The sequence below is a fragment of the Agelaius tricolor genome, unplaced genomic scaffold (assembly GCF_023055355.1).
Source record: "Agelaius tricolor isolate 1412-34295 unplaced genomic scaffold, bAgeTri1.0.p SCAF_10, whole genome shotgun sequence".
NCBI classification, from domain to species: domain Eukaryota; kingdom Metazoa; phylum Chordata; class Aves; order Passeriformes; family Icteridae; genus Agelaius; species Agelaius tricolor.
Window position 1 is genome coordinate 20,084,668 of NW_027269270.1, and position 21,859 is coordinate 20,106,526.

The 21,859-nt window shown below is 49.3% G+C and overlaps 2 protein-coding genes across 7 annotated transcripts in view; one reads left to right on the forward strand and one right to left on the reverse strand.

Moving 5' to 3' along the window:
- The window catches only part of SLC4A3 (solute carrier family 4 member 3), a 33,916-nt gene extending 31,926 nt beyond the window's left edge, over positions 1–1,990 (reverse strand). For 2 of the 5 annotated variants that reach the window (XM_071435074.1, XM_071435080.1), the window contains exon 1: positions 1,744–1,881. The gene's annotated coding sequence lies outside the window, so the exon portion shown is untranslated. Of the gene's footprint in view, positions 1–1,624; positions 1,648–1,743 lie in introns of those variants that run through there. The other 3 variants (XM_071435076.1, XM_071435077.1, XM_071435075.1) reach the window with 3 other exon arrangements.
- Positions 1,991–2,035: 45 nt separating this feature from the next.
- STK11IP (serine/threonine kinase 11 interacting protein) lies at positions 2,036–21,511 on the forward strand. 2 transcript variants are annotated; one of them, XR_011680387.1, is made up of 25 exons: positions 2,036–2,237; positions 2,337–2,539; positions 4,563–4,637; positions 4,865–4,960; positions 5,862–5,969; positions 6,177–6,248; positions 7,248–7,377; positions 7,554–7,657; positions 8,454–8,543; positions 9,554–9,595; positions 10,093–10,260; positions 10,562–10,643; positions 10,749–11,117; positions 11,301–11,491; positions 12,441–12,551; positions 13,250–13,445; positions 14,857–15,354; positions 16,860–16,975; positions 17,167–17,264; positions 17,439–17,617; positions 17,858–17,942; positions 18,404–18,486; positions 20,142–20,368; positions 20,672–20,951; positions 21,195–21,511. XR_011680387.1 is itself a non-coding variant. In XM_071435081.1 (24 exons), exons 1-24 carry the CDS (start codon positions 2,183–2,185, stop codon positions 20,810–20,812), a joined length of 3,519 nt encoding a protein of 1,172 aa, XP_071291182.1. In that variant the 5' UTR covers positions 2,036–2,182; the 3' UTR covers positions 20,813–21,511. The 2 variants fall into 2 exon arrangements, 1 of the variants encoding a protein (XP_071291182.1); XM_071435081.1 differs by having other exon boundaries at positions 20,672–21,511.
- Positions 21,512–21,859: the final 348 nt, after the last annotated feature.

Genomic DNA, 21,859 nt, shown 5'->3' on the forward strand with positions numbered 1-21,859 from the left:
AGATAAAATGGGAAAATAAAAAAACAAACACCACTAAAGAAAAGCAAATGACTGATACCTTCATCCTACTGTATCTCCTGGTTATGGGGAGTACGTGATTCAGCATTCCCACTAGAAGTAATTTTCAGTAATAGAAGCGTCATGCCAGCAGGCCAGATTCGAAGGGAGGCCAGAAAAATCCACAGCCTGCCAACCTGTATGCACTCACACATCCCTGCTCTCTCCACGAACACATCAGTAAACACAACTGGCTCACAAAAATCACCATACCTTGTACTGACCATTGTACTGACCACCTAGGCTTAAGGGATTCTGAAGGAAAGTGAGCAGGCATGTCCCTGCAATGCTGGCAGCTACAGCATCTCGTACATGTTGCTCACAGGGACTCCAGTGGGGCTCCCCCTCATCCCCAAAGGCTGCTTCACAGTGCCAGTGCTTCCCTGTTTTGCTGAGAAAAACAAAATTTGGCACATCTTTGAGGGCCGAGGCGAGCAGTTCATACTGTCCCTTTGCAACAAAGATGAGTCAGGCTGCAGGCAGGCTGCCCCAGCTCCATGGGCAAGGGGCTGCATGGAGACAGCCATCAGGTCCCACATCCATCTCCTCAGCTCTTCCTTAATCCCTTGGCCATTGGCTGAAAATAATTTAGTTGTGGAGTGTCTAGACTAGGAGTGGATGTTAAGATAGGGATAAAGCCACAGGGGCAAAGCTGGTTTGAGGATAGGGGAGGAGAAGGGACTCTGGCTGATAGACACAGACTGGGAGAGCTCACAAAGGAGAAGGATTAGAGGCCTTGGAAGATTTTCCTGGGAAGAAATACTGATGTGCGTGTCCACGGAGAAAAGGAGCAGGAGGGGTGCTGCTGCATACATCAAAGCATTTGGATGATACTGTGACACTCACAGCCTCAAAGCCAAACAAAACAGGAGTGGGCTGCACTGCCCCTACCTCTCCTCTGTCATGGCCGAGGAACAGGACACACATACCAGAATGAAAAGGCAACACATAAGACAGTAAACACACAAAGTTTTGTGGCACGAAGGTTTTAACCTGTAGATCTCTCTCCCACATGGCTATGCTGAAATTTGTATTATTACACAAACACTTTAGAAGGCTTAAATATTTCAATACTCCACTGAACTACCCTGGGTGAACCATCACAGCCATTCACTCCTGAAGCACTGTCTGTTCCATGACTCTCCCTCTCAACAGGCCCTTCATAGGGTACCAGACGGGACGGAGCCTGCACGGTCCACAGACACACAAACGAACACACGGAACAAAATTCACTCCAGAACGAAGTGCCAACACCAGACAGTAACAATAAGCCACCCCTCCACTGGACGTACGGACGGCTCTGACAGACACACGTACAGTCGGGGAAGGAAAGGGACACAGACAGACAGCCACCGGGGTCACTGCACCACGTCCGTGCCGTGCCGAGCCTTGCAAGCCCGTACAGTGCGGAGCGCGGGACTGCTCCAAGCCGCGCCGCATCCAGCCCCGAGCACCGCGCTGCGTGCCGAGCCGTGCCGTGCCGTGCCCCGTGCCATGCACCGCCCCGCACCGTGCCGTGCCATGCACCATGCCCCGCACCGGCAGCCACCCGCACCGCGCCACGCACCGTACAGCACCGGAGCGCTCCGCAGACGGGCCGGGGCAGGGCAGCCAGGCAGGAGCTGCTGCAGCCGGGGCAGCAGCGCAGGTACAACCCACCCCCGACCCCCTCCCTCCGGCCCGTACCTCGCACCGCCGGAGCAGGAGAGCCGCCTGCCGCCGCCGCGCCGCGCCCCGGCCCCGCCGCCGCGCTCCGCCCGACACGTGCCGTGCCGCGCCGCGCTGGCGGCGGGCGGCGCTGCTCCCCGGCCTCCCGCCGGCCCGGCCCGCTCCGCGCCGACCGCCGCCGCTGCCGGGCCTCCGCCGCTTACCGGGGGGGCTGCGAGGCGGCGGCGCGGGGCGGCGGCGGGGCGGGGGCCGGGGGGCGAGGGCCCCGCCGAGCGGGAGGGGGACGCTGGGGCGGGCTCCATGGCAACCGGATGTGAGCGGCGGCCGCCTCGCTGGTGCGGCGGAAGGGCGCGCCTCGGCGGCAACGCGGAAGAGCGGAGGAGCGGCGGCGGGACCGGCCGGGCCGGGCCGTGCCGAACCGGGCCGGGCCGGGGTTGCCTCGGCCTCCCCGCTGCAGATGGCGGCGGCCGAGACGCTGGTGCGCGGCCTGGCGCGGCTGCTGCAGGACGCCGGTGAGTGGCGGCCGCCGCGGGCCCCGCCGGGCCGGGTCGCGTCAGTGCCCCCGGTGTGTGGGCACTCACGGCCTGGCCCGTTCCTTCCCTGTCCTGCAGGGGACCTCGTCCTGGACGGCTCCAGCACGCTGACGCTGCTCACCTCCACCCTGCAGCACCTCACGCAGGTCTTCGAACAGCACCTGGGCTCCCGCAACCAGAACCGGGGCTTCGTGGCGCTGCCCTCGCACCCCGCCGAGACAGCCGCCATCCTCCAGGCGCAGTTCCTCTTCGACGTCCTGCAGAAGACTCACTCTCTGAAGGTCCGTACACAGCGGGGCCGGGCAGGGCCGGCCAGGGGAGGTGGCAGGCACAGCCTCAGAGCTGCCTCCTCTGGTGCCCATTGTCCCCGTGGGGGCCCCGTGGGTCACAGGGCTCTCCCAGGGCTCTGGAGTGGAGTCGTCGCTTAGCAGGATAGTCTATAGCTGCTTACCTAGGGTCAGCCGTGCAACTCAGCAGAAAGTTTCTCGGAGTTAAAAACGGGGGCAACAGGAGTTAATTAAGTTCTGACCTTGGTAAGGTGTTGTCATTGTTGGGGAAATGATTATTTCCTGAAGGGCTTGAGCAATTCAGGCAGTATCTGGCACCTGAGCACAGCTGAGTGCTCCTGGAGTGATGATTGATGTGCTCAAGGCAGCAGAGCCAGGGAACTTGAGCAGAGGGGTCAGATGCTGTGCACACTCTGAGGCTGCTGCTTACTTCGGCAGCCTGGGCAGTGGTTCTGGTTGATCTGTTTCACAGCACAGGATATTTCTAGTAACGTATCCTCATTAATTTTAATAATAAATAGGCTGTAGTAAAGAGGCTGTAATAAAGATATAACTGTAGATCAAGAACTTCTTCCTAAAGGTTTTTGAAAGGTGGCATGCGCAATGATGCTGCACATGATTCTGCTCAGCACTGAGACATGCTGGGTGGGTAGAAGAGGTAAAAGAAGCCTGAAAGGGGGAAGAGGCATTAGCAGCTGTTTTGGGTTCTGCAGTGGGGCTCAAAAGGTATTGCAGCTGAGCACTAAAATCTGTGGTGTCTTTAAAAACTTGTTTTCCCTGTGAGAGTGGAGCAGTATCAGAATGTTGTAGGGAGGATTTTGTAACAGTGTAATGAGTGGGGCCCAGAGTCTATGGAGAAACTTGGGTCTCCTGGCAGGAGGAGGCAGGGAGGGACACTGCAATCAGAGGGATGTTGTGGTGAGTGCTCCTGTTCACTGGAAAATGTGCTCTCTCTGGAACAAGCCTCTAAAGAAGCCTCTGCCCATTAATGTCTGGTAACTGTTTACTTAGAGAAGTTAATAATTTATATCAGCCTGACAGATTTTTAAGACAGTGGAGGGAGAGGAGATGATCAAGACACACAGCAAGAATGGCATCTGAAATAAACTTTGCTAGAACTGTCATTAAAGCTTGCCAGTGCAAGCTCCCCTTACAAATGCTCTTGTTCAACATGCAGCATTAGTGCTGGCAGGCAGTGGGCAGTGATTCATTCCTGGCAGGGCTGTAGCTGTGGATGCAGTAGTGGTGATGAGGCCTTAGGATGTCTGTTTGGCATCTGATGAGTCACTTCTGTGTGAATGTATATGTAACTAGCAGAGATGGTCTTTCTGGTTGTACTTTGCTGTCCACAGTGGAAGTGGTAACTGTTTCATTACTCACTTTCAGTAGCAGCCAGAAATACTGTTTATGTGCTAGAAAGCGTAAGAAGGTGGTTTTAATAAGCTGCTTTGTGGTGCATGGACACAGCCTAACTGCCCTGTGCTGAACTACAGAATACAAAGAGGAGGTTTGCAGGCACCTCAGTCTAACACTAACAGTGCCTTGGAGACCAACTCTGTTTTCCATTGTATCTGCTTGTGATTTGCCTTATTTGGCCTTTTGTGGTGAAATGTACATGCACACCTCCCACCAGAGTGCTAGTTCTACTCAGCTGCTTGATAAACATACCTCCAGCAGTTAGTTTTGTCTTCAGTAGATTTGCTGGTTGTGGCTGATGAGGAATCCAGCTTCACTGAAAGTGCTGAAAGTGATGTAGCCATGTGGGCAGGGGAGATGAAGAGGAGCTCTGTGGGCCAGCAGACCACACTTGCTAACATGCTATTCTCTGTGACCTCTGTTGTACTATGGATCCAGGGAAACAGTGGACAGTGCCACTACCAGCACTGGGAGAGAGCTTTTAAGGGATTACCCGAGCTGGAGGGACAGCCTGTTCAAGGTGTTCCAGTTGGTGCATCAGGAAAGTGGTAATGCAGCACAAATCAAGCTTGACATGAGACTTCTTTTCTAATTTCTCCAGCTTGTTCATGTTCCAAACTGTGTTTTGCAATCTGCTGTGAAGATCTTCCCTTTCAAGTCCCTCCGGCATCTGGAAGTAAGTAGAGATGGCAAGAGTGGTTTTGAGTCTTGCTGTTTGGGTTTTCTTGGCTAGTTTTGTGGTTGCAGAATGCCTCTACTCCTAAAAACTGGGTAGGCTTTTGTGGCTTCCCTGGAAAGCTAAGACTAAACTGCTGCAACACTTGCTTGGGTTAAAACTTGGATCTGCTCCACCACTGTAATATTTTAATGTATGTTGTTCTTACTTTCTCATCACTGCTGCAGTTGAGGTCTGTCCCTCCACACTGCCTCCGGGGACTGCGATTTGTCTATTCTCAGCTGGAATCTCTAACCTGCTGCAAATGTATCAGTACACTGGAGGTGAGTGTCCACACAGCTCATGGGGCAAATTGCAAGAGAAAGGCTGTCTTCATCCTACAGCTCTTCAGACAGGGAAGATGTAGAAGATGGTGTTAGCCCTATTATTCATCCATGTTGTGTATGGCTTCATCTCCCTTCTCCTGTCTCAAGCAGTGTTGAAGGATTCCCTGCTTGCAAGCACATGTGCTCTGTAATATTCTCTTTAGCTTCTTGAGAATTTCTGGCTCTAGACAACATTTGTACTAGCTAGGTCTGACAGCTCTGCATATCTGGCTGTTTCCACATTCAAGGACTGCAGCTGGTCAAGGTTTATGTCACTGTACCTCAGCAGCCTTTTTAGAGCTTATTGTCAGAGGAAATGCTGTGCCCCAGTGTCTTACCTACACTGCTGCCCAGCACATTTCTGAGACGTGAAGGCAAGCTCCAGCCACAAAGAGCTGAGTAGCATGGGCTGTGCTGGCCATGGGCCTCTGGGCTTCTCTGTGGGATGTGGAAGCAGACACCTGCTGGAGAGCAGGAGCTCATGGTAGGGAGTGCTTTCAGAGCTTTTTATCTGTTAGGATACAAGTGTGTATCTTGCTTTTGTTTGAGGGAGGCCTGAAAATGATTTTGTTAGCATGATTCTTTGTGCTCAGTGTTCTGAGCCTAAGAAATCTAACAGATTAGGTTAACTATTGCCACTTCAGAATAGGAAACAAAAGCATCTCCCTTCTTTCTAAATATCTGGCCATGGGATTCCCATCACCTCCAAATACTTGAATTAGGGACATAAAAGTCACTGCCTCTCTAAGCAAAACAAGGTCCGTAAAGCACAGTATGTCAACCATCTTCTAGACTGTTCTCCTGTGTTCATCTGCTTTTAACAGCTAGTACTCACCAAGATACGGCTCCTCTCTCCTAGGAAATAATTTCAGCATGCGGTGGAGATCTGAGCTGTGCTCTCCCGTGGTTGGAACTGCAGACTGTGAACTTCAGCTATAACTCAATCACTGCCTTGGATGACTCACTGGTGAGTGGGGCATTCTTCCTGCATGGCTGAGGAGAAGAGAGGAGATGATCACAGCCAAGAGCCAGGCCTTCTGTTACTGATGCTGCTAGGTCTGGGTGGGAGGAAGCGGGCAGTGTTAATTTTGCTGGCCTCTCCCAGCAGGAGAGGCTTTTCATACTGTAACAGAGACAGTTGTAGGATCTGATCTAGTATCTTTTTGTCCCTCAGCAATTATTGAATGCTCTGAGGGTCTTGGATTTGAGTCACAACAAGATCCAGGATTGTGAGCACTATTTAACGGTGAGTATTTTGGGCTGACCAGCAGAGTTTCCTCCTGTGCAGAGGATACTGCTAAAATTCTGTAATCACTGACATCACGTTCCTACTAGGTGATGTACAATAAAATAAATGACAGATGTGGTGTGGCTTAGAGCTAGTGCTTGTAGCCTGAAAAACATTGCCTGTGTGTGCAGTCCTAGTGCCACTGAGGCAGGGAAGGCAGTGTTCCTCACCTCTAAGACAGAGAGTTAGCTCTAGTTGTCACTTGGCAGCCCTGCATGGCTGAGTGGTAAATGCACTTGGCAGCCCAGCATGGCTGAGTGGTAAATGCACTGATACACACAGGGTGCTCTGTGTGTACAGCCCCTCACAGGGTGGGCACTCCACTGTGGCCAAGACTTTGCTGTAATCTGTGCAGCAGGTGAGAATTATGTAGCCAGGCATGGGGCTGTAGAATCTTACTGTTCAGTTTGTTCAAACTGCCAGCAGCATTTACTTCCTGCTCTCAGAAACCAGTCAGTTACTCTAGAAAAGGAATAGTCCATCACAATGGCATGTGTGTTTCTGGGGAACAGCAGTGAAATCCATGCTTTACTGAGCTGGATCTGCTTCTTTGAAGGAAAGCTATGAAACAGCTTTTCCTGGAGTTGGTGGGGCTCACAATGTATCATTGCCCATCTTCTCTACAAAGGTAAGAAAGGGTTTATTTTGGTAGTTCACTCCTTTTGCTGAGGCAGGATGTCCAGTCCTTTCCTATGCTCCATCGAAGTTGGTGAGGAACGAGAAGGGTGCTCCTGGCAAATTCTGTAAAGCAGTCAGATGATGCTGAGTGCCCCTAAACAAACCACTCCCAATGTGAACATCAAACTCTTCCTGCAGAAACAGTCTAAAGAAACTCACTTGTTGGTTCACCTTGTTGGGATGAAAAAAATGGTAGAAGCTAGTGCCCTGCCTTGAGTTCAGGTCCAGGCTTTGAGATAAGGTCCCAACTGATCCAATGCTGCTCTTCTCTCTGAACAGACCCTCACAGAGCTAGAATACCTCAATCTGGCATACAACTTCCTGTCCAAGGTGCCAAACCTTGGCATCTTCAGCCGATCCAAGCTGGTGACTCTGATCCTGCGCAACAATGAGCTCGACAGCATCAATGGTGAGCCCACAAGGGAGAAGCATTTCTGAGTTTGAAGCTTTCCTGTCGTCCTTGGGAACAAACAGAACTTGAAATCTTGGGCACAACTATTTAGACTAGGGTCTAGGGTTCAGTTTTGGGGAAGGTTCCTAAGTTAATTTGTTTAGCATGCTGATGGCTTCTTGCTTTGTTCACAGGGGTGGAACAGCTTGTGAATCTGCAGCACCTGGATGTGGCCTATAACCTGCTGCTGGAACATGCCCAGCTGGCACCATTGTCCACTCTGCACTGTTTAAAAAAAGTAAGCATAAAGCCTGATGGGCTGGTAAATTAGGGATTTCATGGTCAGGGTGTGCAAGATGGAGACTTTTTAGTAACCAGAGAGTTTTGAAAGATAAGTTCAACTCTTGAGCATTTAATTTTATTGCAGGAAACTGATGGGGAAGCCTTACATAGACACCTGTGTTTCAGCCTTCATTTTTTGTTACCCTTCCTCAAGCTAACCTTTTTTCACATATTCATCCCCACTTCCTTGCTCATCCTTTCTGATTTTAACATTGTCAAGTTCAGTAAAGATCCTCCCATAATCCTGTTGTGTATTTATGTGTTCAGAGAGGTCTGAAGGAGCATGGCAGTCACTATAGTGCTTGTGAAGGAAGATCATAGAATCAGAGAGTGGTTTTGGTTGGTAGGGATCTCAAAGATCTAGTTACAACCTTCCTGCCCTGAGCAGGGACACACCTCCCACTAAACCAGGTTGCTCAAAGCCGCATCCAAACTGGCCTTGAGCACCTCCAGGGATGGGACATTACAGCTTCTCTGGGCCTGCACAGGACTGTTCTTCCAACACTTCTCAGAGTCAATTAGTGAAAAAAACTCAATGATTTAGGTTATGAGTAGGAAGTACTTTAATCTGCTTCTCTATTTGCTGAACTAATTTCAGGAATCATTTTAAAAGCCTAGTCCTCTCCTGGCTTGATAACTGTTCCACTGCAAGGATATTTCTTGAAGCAGAGAGAAAGACTGGAGCCTGCAGCCAGGATAGACTGGGGTAGAGAATATTGCTTCTAGTAACAACTTGTGTTTCCCTCACCCAGCTGCATTTGGAGGGAAACCCAATATGGTTCCATCAAAATCACCGATCTGCAGCCCTTGTCCATGTGTCTCCTAGGGCAGCCTTCTCCAATGTGAGTATTAGCCACCTGCCTTCTGCCCCTGCTGTTGAAAGCATAGGGTGTTCTAACACTAGGGGCAAATGAGGGAAAAGATACTTGCAAATTTATTCCGGCTGTGTAACAGTGGTGATCGTTTTGTGGTTGCTTCTTTTTTTTTTTTTTTTTACCTGCAATAGAGTAGTTTAACCTTAAATTTTTAAGTGATGTGCTGGCCAGCACAGAGTTGAATACTGATCTCTGGTTTGCAACACTTCAAGTCTTAATATAGCTTCACTGTCTACTTCTTCAGTTTTGCTCACAGATGGAACTTTGTTCATGCTAGATAGTAACGATGTAGCTGGACTGTGCAAAGAAGGAACTCACCGTCTTTGCCCACCTTACCAAAGTATGTGCTACTTTGGCAGCCATGGCCACCTCTTTGTCTCCTTCACTCTGCTCTCAGTCAGGTGTCATTACTGTTCCCTTACACTCCAGTGCTTAGGTCAGTTCTTGGTAATCTGATTTCAAATAAAGAAGCCAGCAAATCCAGTGTTTTGGCAATTTAGCAGAATAAACTTGCTTGCTAAGGGTCAGAGGTGTTCCAGAGCTGGTCTGCCGTTCATATCAGTGGCAAGCTGCCTCTTGGAAAAAGCTTTCACTGAGCTCAAATTACTGGAAGCTATGTGGAGTCAGGCTAGAAGTAGGATAAAGGCTTTGATGTGAAAGTGAGTACCTTTCAAAACAATTTGAGTTGTTGTAGAATAATCCATTGTACCTCTTCCGCGAACTGTCTTGGATACGTTTCTGGAAGTTATAAAGTCTGTAAACAGGAAAACCACAAGGTCCCTTCTGGCCTTACATGCTGTTAGGTAGCTACAACTAAAGGAGTGGTGGATAGGCAGGAACAGGGTTGTTTCTTTGCAGTTTTTTTGCCAGGGATCCCAACCCTAGGGTGGCCTGAAGGGAAGTAGGAGTCAGCAGAAGTTGTCCTGAGTATGTGCCAGCCAAATGGAATCTGACTGCAAATGGGTCTCTAATTACAGTTCTTCTTGGACGGGGAGCCACTCTCTTCCTCAGACCTAATGGTAAGTATAATTGTTAAAAACTGATCTTACTGGCTTTGGGACTGGGATCTCTGACAAGTTTTTGCATTGTCATGTGTCCTGTTAAATCTTTGTGGGCTACCTTGACTTTGACACAGATCATTTTGTCTCAATTCATGCTAATTCCTAATAATTGCTGGAACTGGCCAGTGTAATTTATTCTGGCTTATATAGCCTTGCAGGACTTGGAGCCTTGCCTGTTTCCTCTTCAGGTCCTGTATGGTACTTGACACTTGAACTACATGTCAGCAAAATAGTTATCAGTTTCCCATCTGCTGTTTTTAAGAAAGGCAGAGATTGAGGTAAATGAGAGTGGTTGTAATAAACAATCCAATCAATCAGGCAGGATCTATTGTCAGTGCTTTGAGATGGTGAAAGCTTGGGGTGAGGAGCAGGAAAGCTGTCAGCTTGAGTTGTGGCTTGGTTACCTTGTCTGCCCTTTGCACTCAGCTGGAAATACTCTGTTTTTCTTGCTTTAGCACCTTCCAAGACTTGTGCAAAGTGTGTCCCAGTCCATCCACACTTCTACCTCAGAGAAGACTGCACTGGACCGCAGTGCCCTGGAGAGCTCCTGTGCTGCAGACTTCAGCGACAGCCAGTCCCCATCAGAGAATGTGGCCGTCAGGGTCTCTCGAAAGAAAAGCAAGGTCTGGGACTGACATAGCTTCTTAGCCATGTAGCTGGCATGTTGGGTGAAGGGGATGCCTTGATGTGAAGCCTCCTGCAGTGAGATGTGGTCTGGTACTGAATGCATGGTTAATGAGCCTCTACACTGCTGTGTGTTAGGAAAGGGCTTTAATATTAATCTTCATATACCCTCACAAGTGTTTCAGGGTTTGTCTCTACACTGTAACAGCTATAAACCCTTCAGCTTGGTAGAGCCCCTCATCAGGTGCTGTTTTCATTGTTCTAGTTCCTCACAACTACTTTTATCCTGGCTTTTTCCAGGGAAAAGTCAAAGTGCGCAGAGCAAGTATTTCGGAGCCAAGTGACACAGAACACGAGCCCCAGGCACTACCCCTCTCTGCTGGTGAGCCTTGTTGTCTTCCTTAATAACATAGCAGCTAAACTGCCCACAGTAAGGGTGCTCTGGCCTGGTGACTGCCTTCATACTTCCCAAGTTTTCTCTTTGCAGGTCTGGTCCTAGAGCATCAGAAGGAGATGAAGCGCCTGGCCAGCTTCAGGGATCGCTTTGGTGCCGACTGGCTGCAGTACAAGCGACACCTGGAGGAGCGTGATCAAGTGCCCGTCATGTCCCGCAGCCGCTCTGCAGAGGAGATCACAGGCAGACCTGCTGCAATGGACCTGCAGAGTGAGAGCTCTGACCCAGAGCAAGGAAAGCCCCAAGTATCGCAGGAAGAAGGATCCTCTCTTCCTTTGGATGACACTGCAAAGGAGGAAGAGCCTGAAGTACAGCTGGATGAGCCTATGGAAGGAGAACCGAGAGGAGAAGAGGAGGCAGATGAGCTAATGCTTGGAGAGGAAGAAGACGAGAAGGTAGAAGGTAAACAGGTCCTTTCACTGTTGTTTTTAAGGGCTTGGATGACAACAAAATAGATCAATCAAATGTGATTTGTCTCTGAAGCTGTACCATGGTGCCCAGTATTGTGGGAATGCTAAGCACCTAGGTCCAGCAGGACTGAAGGCATACTGCATGTACTGACCTGTATCGTGTCTTGTTTGGCAGTGGACCTGTGCCAGCCAGTGCTGGTGAGCCAAATAGAAGGAGAAGGGGACCCAGAGCCAGAGTGGATCTTCCTGCGAGTCACAGCTAAGCATGTGATTGAGGTGGAACTGAAGGCTGCCAGAGTCCTCCACAAGCTGGAGCTGAAATGCCTGAAGAATGTAGAGACCTCTGAGTTGACCTGGAAGAGGATGGTGAGTTACACTTTTCTGTGAGTCTCTGTCATCTTACTCCCTGTGTATGGCAGCATTCTGGATTTGGGCTCCTGTCAAGAATCCTGCAGGTCTTTTCCTAGCTCCTGCAAAGCCTCATTAAGCATCCCTTCAACCCAATCTAATGGCACCTGTATTGCTTAGACTACCTGTGGTAATGCAGCAGAAGCCAGCATCAAATCTGTTCCAAAGCTGGGATTTAAAGACAATGGCTGGAGTTGTTCTGGTGTGGAGGAATGAGAGACTTCTCAAGAGGAACTTAAATGAAATGGAGATCTCCTTCCCATCCATTCCTCACTGGGATATCACCTTGGGTTTGGAGGACTCTGTGGATTGCATTGTTTCTAGAGCAGCACAGAGTCTAGTCTGGCAGCTCAGTGGGCAGTGTGCCATCTGCTCTAGGTGCACACTTTAGCATTACCAGCCCTCTTTGGCTTTTGTGGTTCTTTAGAAAGGGAGTCTGGAAATCCCTTTTTCCATGTGGTAAGATTTTAACATTCAGTCTGCATACAGACATGTTCACAGGTTTCTCTAATTCTGTTTTCTCTAAAAGCTCCAACTCATTTTTAAACCCTGTCCTTGTGCCTTTTTGAATGTTTGTGGTTTGATATTCTTCTGAAATACCTTTATGAAAAAGGTGTTTTGTTTGAAATGCTTTGTTCTAGGCCTTGAGAGTTACTGTTGTAAGTTTCAAGCGCTCATGCAATTTTTCAAGCACTCAATGCAAGTCTTGTCAGCACTCACTAGCTTTATATTTGTTTATTTATTTCTGCCCATTTTACCAGACTCCCAAATGCTATCAGCTGTGGAGGGATGCTTAGGACTCACTAAATTAAGTTCTTGTATGGCCATGTTTCAGCCTTTTGCAAGCAAATGTAGTCTGTGAAAGCTTCTCCCTCATCCTAGAAAGGGTGTTTTCTGTCTCCTGCAGGACCTGGAGCGAGTTTTCCCTGTGCTCACATTGCACTTCAGCTACATCCGCAAGGACCGGCAGAAGCGCAGATATGTGGTGCTTGACGATTGCCCGGAGCAGTGTCTGCAGGTGGGGGCTTGGGCAGGGAGCACTGTTACTGCAAGGCACTGAACTCTTCCAGCCAGCACAGGGCTGCTGTTCTCAGAGCACATGAGCACCTGCTGCCCGTGGCTGGCTTGTAGGGATTTCTTCTTCTGCACAGGTGACCTGTGGAGGGCCCTGTGAGCATGGCCATGGGCAGTGGAGCTCCTGTAGCATAAACATTGCTCTCAAGGAGAGAGTCTTGCAGTTTCCTCCCTCTTGGGATGAAAACTTTGTAGTCAAGCTAGTGATCATTACTTGTGCATATGCAATGTAATTTTTTGTGAGTGCTGAGTGATGTGCTGGCCTGTGCTTGGTCCTCTGGACAGTAAATGTCTGTGCTATGTCCACACAGCTGCTGTAGGGACTCTGGTCTCTCATTCTATAATTTCTCTCAAGATACCATTTAAGTGCATTTGAACAAGTTGTTAGAGACAAGACACAAATAGATGGGACCTTTGAGATCAGAGTTCCAGAGGGAGCCTGTCCGTATGTAGCTATCAGGCACAGACTTGCAAAAACAGGTTGTCTTGGTCTTCTGCAGTGAAGCTCCATGCCCTTGGCAAGTCTTACACAGCTGGGAAATAATCTTGCACCCCTTACACCCTGAAATGCTATAGTGAGGCATGTGAAAAGACTTGCTGGTGTCAGAAGCTTGATCCTTTTCCCTGTGCTGCTATTTATAGCGTATCCTTGAAGTGTTGTCCCCAGCTGTTGAGGAGAATCGGCGAAATCAGGACCAAGAGAAGGGATCCATGAAGCTCCAGTGCCTGAAATGCAAGCAGGAGTTTTCACAGTCCCTGCCCCCTTGGCATCAAGGTTCCTATTCTTCAGAGCTTGGAGACACCAAAATCCTGGAGACTCTAGTTGCCCCAGGTCAAGGTAGGCTGTAGTGCCCAGAAGAGGGTATGTTTGCTAATTAATGCCCAGGCAGACTTCCAGGGTGGCAGCTGTGGTGCAGAGCATGAAATGTATAGGAGATGTGTTGTCTGTACTGGAATTTAAAACCTATTGTGGGATGAACTCTCACTTGGCCTTCTTGGACTCAGAAAAGCCTGCCTTGTTTCCTAGCAGGAATAAACCACTGGTTTAAGGTTAAGCAAACATCACTCCTGTGCTGAGTGGCCTGGGGGAACACAAGGGTGCTGGAAACTGAAGTCTGGCAGAGGACTTAAAGGTCATGTAGTCGGTTCTGCCACAGAGACTTTATTTGTTCTAAAGAGCTTTTGCTAATGGAAGCTCCCAGGGAATCTGCATCAGTATTTCAGGTAAAACTTTGGCTGTTAGACATCAGAAAACTAGAAAACCAGAACCCTAATCTAAGTCTCCCTGTCTGTGATCTTAAGCCCACTCTTGCTGCCACTTCGGAGGAGCAATTTATTTCTTTCTTTGTACTTGAGGGCCATTGTTCTCCCCTGGCAACTTTTCCTGGTTTCTGTCCTCTAGACTAAATAAGCTCAATTCTCTAGATAATTTGCTTGTCAGTCATATCTCATACATTCAGTTTCTTGCTAGTCTTTGTACTTTTTCCCATTTGTCCACGCTTTTCTTTGGCTGTTTAAAACTAGATGTGGTATTTCAGCTGAGATGTGGCTATTCCTGTGTAGGCATCTTGTGATTGCTGTGTTTTTTGAAGCTCAGTTTATATTCCAAGTGGGGAGTGCCATAGCTGAGAAGATGCTGTTTTGAGAAAGTATCCTGGGATTGAAGTACTGCATTGAACACAGAAGTGCTGTCCTGGCTGCAGCACTTTTCTCCACCCCAGGATACTTTCTTGTCCCTGCCAGAGTAATGGGAATCCCATGATCCAGCTGGGAGTCTGTTCTGGTATGGGTGAAGGGAGCAACAGGAATCAGTGTCAGAAGGGATGAGGACAGCTGGGGAAGGGACACAGCATGCTGGGGATGGAGGTGGCTAAGGAAGATTGGATTGAGTGGTCATGAGCTTGGGCTTCTGAGGTTATGTGGGCACTTGCAGATATGAAGTGGAGGAAAGTCACAAGACAAAGCCCTGGTACAGTTTCAGTTGCAACCACAGCACACACTGGGCTGCCCTAAATCTGAGCAGAACTATTTCATGTGGCACTGATCCAGAATTTCCAGCTGATTTGTGAGGGGAGGTATGTAGGATATGCTTCTGAACAAGTTGCTCAACAAGCTGCTCAAGTCAGACTGTAACTATTCTCTACTTTGAAAAGGGAGGGTTCATGGTTTGCAAAGGGGGTGGGGTAAGTAAAATCTTGCTGGGGAGAGCTGTTCTGCCTTTTCTTTATACCTGACAAAATCTTTCACAGGTCCTGCAGCAGCTGGTGAGCCCATAGCCTGTCCCAGTTGTTCCAGTGACCACGTGGTCATTCTGCCTTCAGAGGAGTGCTCCAGCACACCTCTGCCGCCCGGTGCCGACAGCACGAGTGAGGACCTGTCAGACTCCGTGCTGGAGGGAGGCAGCCAGCAGGAGGGCCCCGAGGAAACGTCTGTCCTGGCCACTGAGAGCGGGAAGTTCTACATTGGTGGGGAGGACAGCTCGGAGATAGACACCAGCAACAGCGGCAGGAGCCCGGAGCTGAGCGCTGAGCCTGAGCCTGGCAGCACTCCTCATCCCACCTGCCATGGATCAGAGGCTGGCTCTGGGAAGGAGCAGGGTGTGAAGAGCCAGTCCTTGTCCCTCAGCCACCCGGACACCAATGGGGGCAGCCTGGTGGGAAGCTGCCATTACAGCACTTCTCGGGGGCCCACGCCTTCCTCGCTCTCTGTGAACTCTGAGTCCGAGGAAACATGGAATCTCAGTCCTTGTGAGTATTAGGAAGCTGTGCAGGGTTTAGGGGTGTTGACAGCTTGTTGCTGGTTTTATCACTGGTGCTTGCATGGTAGACTTTCTCCTGTTTAATGGGGAAGGGGGACATCAAGTATGAGCAGCCATAAACATACGGTTCTTATGAGCAGAGATTTTCATTCCCCTCGCTGTTAAATCCTCATGCCTGAAGGTAGGAAAAGTGAGTCAGCTCCTAATACCTATTAGTGCTTAGACTCTGAGTAATAGGGTCTTGCTCTGGAAGCTGCATTGCTCAGTTATGGACAGACTAGGTTCCTGTGGCATCCATGAGCTGCCAGCTGGAGCATTACCTTTGGAGAATAGTGTGCACAATTCCTCTCTGTTTATTCTTTGGCTTAAGTGCAGTGTGAGGCTGGTGTGCTAGAAGGAGGCTCTGGTTTGTGGATCTAGAGTTGCTTGTGCTTTCCTCACTTTTTTTGTGACCTTCAGATGACAAAACCTGTCCAAGAGACTGCATGCTGGCTGTGTGAGAGCTGTCATGCAAGACAGGAGGTCCACAAATTATTTTTCTGAATGACCTTGGATTTCTGATGTAGCAGACTGCCTTTGCCTGGGTAGCAGCTTGTGATTTACAGAATACAAGTTGGAAAGGAGCTGTGGAGGTTATCTAGTCTAGCCCAGCAAGTGACTCTACTGCAGCTGAGTGTAGTTCTGATTTACAACCTGTTGTTTTCTTGATCTATAGAGGTCTCCCCCAGTCCTTCAAGACTGCTGTGCCTCAGAAGAGGAGTCTGTGTAGAATCACAGTTTTAAGGAGGAGTCTGTGTAGAATCACAGTTTTAAGGTTCAGTCTTGTACAGTTGAAGTATGAGAAATAAGGCAATCTCTTTTCTGGGGTCAAATTGCAAGGTCCCAGTTTAAAACTGAGCCTATGGAAAGTTCCTGGTGAGGAGTGGTTGATTAGTGTAGCATTTCTGGTGGAGAACAGGCTCTGCTGGGAAGTGTGAACTCTTGGGCAGTACTGTGGCTGTTGTATAAATTTTTTGGTTATACAATTTCATGACAAACCTAATTATACTCTTTAGCAGTTTTATTGGTGTCTTCCTCAGGCCTCTTTAACCTTGCCACGATCAAAGCCACTTAAAAAGTTGACCTGAGCTGACACCAGCTGAAATAAGAACTATTTTTCTGGCTTTGTGATAAAGAATTGTCCTCCTGCCAAATCCAGCAGCAAAGCAGTGTCCTTCTGTGACTAAACAGCCAAGAACAGTTTGAATCTGACTTAGACCAAAGCTTTGTATATCTGAAAAAAAAAAAGCAAGTGTTGGAGCAATTAATTCCTCTTTTATCTCCACATGGAGACCTGTGGCCTGTAAAGCCCACAGGTTTGGCCCTTTGTCTTGAGGAGAGACTTGATGGAAGCAGGTGTGCAGAGGGGGTGACACTGTGCCCAGGTGCCTGTCTGCATGCTCGGGCAGCCCCTGGCCAGGGGACAGTGTCATTGCTGCCCTTTGCTCTCCTCAGCTGTAAACAGCGTCCTGAACACGAGGGACTTCCGCTCAGTGGATCATCGCCTGAAGCTCTACCTGGACATGGAAGTTTTTGAGGAGAATGCTGAGGAGTTCCAGTGCTTCCTCAAGGTGAGCTCCCACAGCACCACTCCTACAGCTCTTCTGCTGTCCCTCCTGCCACCCTGCGAGTTCTGCACTGAGGTGGTGTCTCAGAGATGGTGCGGTGTGAAGGGAGCTGAAGTGTCTTTGAGTCTGGCCTTTCTGTGGATGAGCTGTTAAGGGGCAGGCCAAAGCTGTGACCCACCCTCTGTGTGCTCTAGGTGGTCATGGTGAAGTTTGGCCGGCCAGGAGAGTTCCTCTCAATCCTGGTTGCTTCTGACCTCAAGATTTACGTGCTGGAAGTCACTGGAGCTATCAGGTGAGGACCCTGCAGCAAGTGTGTGAGTGCTGGGTAGTGCCAGCCTGTGCCAGCCTTGCTGCCCTTACCCTGGAGGGCTGGTGACATGCGCAGGCTCTTCTGGCAAACCCCCTGCTGCAGTGGGAGAGGAGATGGGGCAGCCTGCTGCAGCTGAGGGCTGTGCTCTGTGATTAGGGGACAACCTGCAGACTGGCTGAAGAAGAATGACTCTCACTACCTGTCTGATATTTCTCATCTGGAAGTGGGACTCTGCCACCAGACCTTGCGAATGGAGTTTGAGAACCCAAAAACTTCCTACAATCTGCTGATCCGGAACCAAAGCTGCTGTGACCAGTTCCTGCAGACCCTGACAGGTAAGAGTAGAGCTGTAGGGACATGGGGGAGAGGATTTGAAAGATTTGTTCTTGGGGAACAGCTATTGTTGAATAGATGTTGGAACTAAACTTCTTGACAGGTCAGACAAAGAGCTGGGAGAGAATCTCACTGCCATCATAACTTGGAACACCTCTCTGAACAGTAGAGAAGTGTCCTGAACTGTTATGTACTGCCCTTGGGTTTGCAATAAAAGACACCTGCCTTCTCCCCCTCTTTAGATCTCATGCAAGAACTGCCTGCTAAGCACAGGAGTAAGGTGAAGGAAATCCCCACTGTGGAAATGAATCCCCAGCATTGGCTATGGTAAGAGCCTGTGAGAGGTTTGGATTTGAGGTAGAAAGGGATGTCTGCTTGTCCAGCAGACCCTGGGAAGCATTGGGGGTAGCACAGAAGGAGGCACTACTGGAGTTGCAGCCAGGCCTATGTTAGTGGTTTAAGGCAGCTGTCTCAAGTGCCTGCTGCACAGAGGGCAAGCAGGCAGAGGGGTGTCATGGGCTGAGCCAGGCAGGGCAACTTCAGCTCTTCTGGAGGAACCAGGGTATAATGGAGGGAGTAAAAGTGAGAGGCCTTCTTACTTGCAAGAAACATTTGGCTCCTGGCTGGCGAGGTGTAGTCAGAGGACCAGGAGAAGGAGGATTTTGCATTATCTGGGAGATACGGGTCCTTCCCTTCACTGGGAGGACTGGGAACAGTAGCTAGTTCACAGCAAGCCTAGACTGGAAACAGATTGCTTCCTTATCAGCCCAATGTTGTATCTCCTCCAGGCCTCTGCTAGACTCCAAGACCACAGATTCTGCAGCTGCAGCTGACACTTGTTTCTTCTACCTGCTGGCATACCTGATCCAAGGTACAGGAGATCTCAGTAGCCAGATGTCCTACACATTGTGCTGTCTGCTTACATGCTTGTGATTTTAGTGCACAGTCTGGGGGAAAAGAGCTGTGCCTTTTTTCCAGCAGTGAAATTGGATGGGGGCTTGGGTGAGGGTCTTTTCTAGTGTTGGGTTGTGTAGAATAGCAGCATACTTCTGTTCATCCAGCAAATCTCCCAGTCCTTTTCTACATGGAAGTCTAAGCTCTAGGGAGCAGCTGGTCCTGCACACCAGTTTTGGTGACAGCTTGAGAAGCTAGAGATTATCTGAGGGCTGGATCATTGCCCTGATCTGAGGGAAAGATGAGGAGTCATAAAAACAGATGGTTTGTCTGAGTTGCTGAAAGGCTTCTTCATTTGAGAAAACAGAAGTAGGTGTCCAGAACCTGAGATGATAGTACAGGAGGAGCCTGCTGGAGCCCTTCAAGTCTTGTTCCAGGCCTTGCTGAGGGACAGATGTGTTAAATTTGGGGTTTGAGTCTTCAGTGAACAGTTCCAGTGTCGTCATAGCTTGGGACACTGAAAAAAAGCAACCTGGCTCTTAATCACATTCTGACCAATTTGCTAAGCTTTTGCACCCCTGGTCACCATTGGCCATTGGGGAGGCATGGGAGAGTGAGGATCAGAAGGAATCTGTGGGAAGTATGTTTATTGCTATCCTCAAGCTGAACAAATAGTATGTGAGAGGGAGAACTTACAGTGCATTTTTTTCACTCTGCAGCTTTCTCCTCTTTCAGAGTATGGTGCCCAAAACTGGACACAGTTCCAGCTGAGATCTCATTACCAAGTGGACAGGATTAATTAAAATCCCCTTTTTGATAGTCCTACTAATTCCCAAGAGTGAGATGTGATGAGTAAAGCAACATACTGCTGCATCAGCTTGTGATCCCCTGTGACCTCAGCCAGTTTTGCTAATGGTTTTCTATTACTGTGCATCTAACTTATTCCCAAGTTGTAGTGCTTTTAATTTGCATCAACTGAAATAGCTGGATTATATTTATGTTGCCTAAAGTTTATCAAAACTACTTTATTTCCTGTCATATTTATGACGCATCCCAGCTTGTATTAAACTTTATGTGTGTGCTCTCTGTTCCACCCATCAGATATCTGCAGCCAGACAAATCCAGGCCAAAAAAGGCAGGCTTTGAGTTGCAGATGTCAAATTTTAACTAAGGAGTAGTAAAATGTTGTTTAAGAGGTCAAAGGACTCAGGTGACTCTTCCTGCCTCACTTGAGGGCATGGGCTGGACAAGATCCAGGCCAAATCCAGGCCAAAAAAGGCAGGCTTTGAGTTGCAGATGTCAAATTTTAACTAAGGAGTAGTAAAATGTTGTTTAAGAGGTCAAAGGACTCAGGTGACTCTTCCTGCCTCACTTGGGGGCATGGGCTGGACAAGCCTTGCTGGGCACTGTCTTTCATGTGCATGCTCCTGCAACAACCTTGGATAAGCTGTTCAAGCCCAGCCACATTTCAGTACCCTGGTCCTCTCTTCAGTCAGGAAACTGGATAAAGTCATTCACCCAAGTTACTGCTGCTGTAAAGGATTTCCCTAGGGGAGGAATGGAGAGCAAAGCTGGTTCTGTGGTGACTCAGGCTCTCAGCAAAGCATTTCTTATTCCCTCATATCCTTTTAGGGGCATCTGCTTTTCCTGTGACCCTGCTGAGTACCCGAAGCATGCTATTTCTGCTGGAGGAGAATCACCAGTGGCAAGTGCAGCCCTCCTTGGATGAAGACCACGAGGCAGAAATGCCTCCTAGGAGCAACATGCAATTGAAGGAGAAGCAGCCAATCACCAGTATTAGCAATATCATCACCTATCGCCTCTGTCCTTGTGACATCAAGCTGATGCTTTACGATGAGGTGAGCGGGACGTGCTCATGGGGTCAGGGTGCTGGGGGCTGACTGTGCTCAGATCCTGTTCCTGCAAGAGTGTCTTGGGGCTGTCATCTCCCATCCTAACCCAGGGCCTTGTACCACAGAGCCAGGGGAGCACAGTGGAAAGTCTTGCAAGGGACACTCGGCTGCTGGCAGCAGAGAGGGTCGAGGAGGTCACAGAGGAATTAGGAGGAGCCGGCAGCTGTGCTGGGGGATGGTGGCTCAGGGCTGATTGGTGCCTGTCAGGCCAGTCTGCTCATTCACCTGCCTGCCTTTCCTCCCTGCCAGGTACTGAAGCTGGAGAGCACGTGGCACATCCGCACAGAGTGCCCTGAGCTCCTGGTGGAGCTGGTGGAGTGGATCCGCGGGCCCTGGGAGGAGATGTTCTCAATCGAGCTCCGGAAGGCTGTGCATGAGGCACTGGAGTGAGCCTGCTGGCTGGAGCAGGCAGGACTTGCAGCCAAGTGCTGCTGTGCCAGCAGTGGTGCACAAGTGTCTCCCACTCCATCTGACCTTGCTGTCCTGTGGCCTCTGTTTTCCACTCTACTCTTGCCCCTGGCCCCTTCTGGTGAGTAAGAGGGGAGCACATGATGGTTCAGACTGCACAGTCAATTATTTGCACTGGATTGGACACCCAAGGAGAAGGTGGAGAGTGTTCCTTGTAATAGTGTGTAAGGTACACAAAGGCAGTCAGGTGCCATTTCTGGCAGATGCATTTGCTGCCTTCTTAGCTGTTTCAAGACAGCTATCATTATATGCTGATGATTTTTTTTTTTCCTCTCCCTCCTTCTTGTCCATGGTTTCCCTAAAGCTACCTGCTTCAAACTGGAGCCTGATTGCACAAGGGGATGAAGCATGTTGTACACAACCCCACAGAGAGCCCTTGCCTCTGTGCCGGATGGGGCATGGCTCAGTCTGCTGCTGTAGTCTTTCACTGTCACTGGGAGGAAGGAGCCTCGAGGTTCTCAGCACAGAAATGAGTTGCTCATTGCTTAGGGGTCAGGACCTTGATGGGCACCAACAAGAATAAGCAAGGCTTAAGCTTTTTCTGAGAAGTCCAAGAGCAAGAGTCTATTTTAACATGAGTTTTACTATTTTCTATTGTAATAAAAGCTTATATTTATTGAATTGTCATGTTTTCCTTGTTTCATTCTTTTGCAGTGGTGTAATGTCTTTCAAAGGGCTTCCATACTAGCTTTGCTGCTGCCTCGAGGGTTCCCTAACATCTCACTGGATTTAGGCCATTCTCCCTGTCCTGTTCAGGGTGGGTGTGAATGGGATGCTAGGCTAATCTTCTCCACTTTCTTCCAAGGAGCAACAAAGGAACAATTTTAAACAGGATTAGACTGACACCAGATACAGGTTGTGGTGTTCTCCTTTGACTGTTGCCCTTATGTGGGCATCCTGTGGCCTTTCAGCCCCAGCATGCTGCTTACTGGCTGCACAGGCCCTCAGAGGCTTACCTGTCTCAGGAGC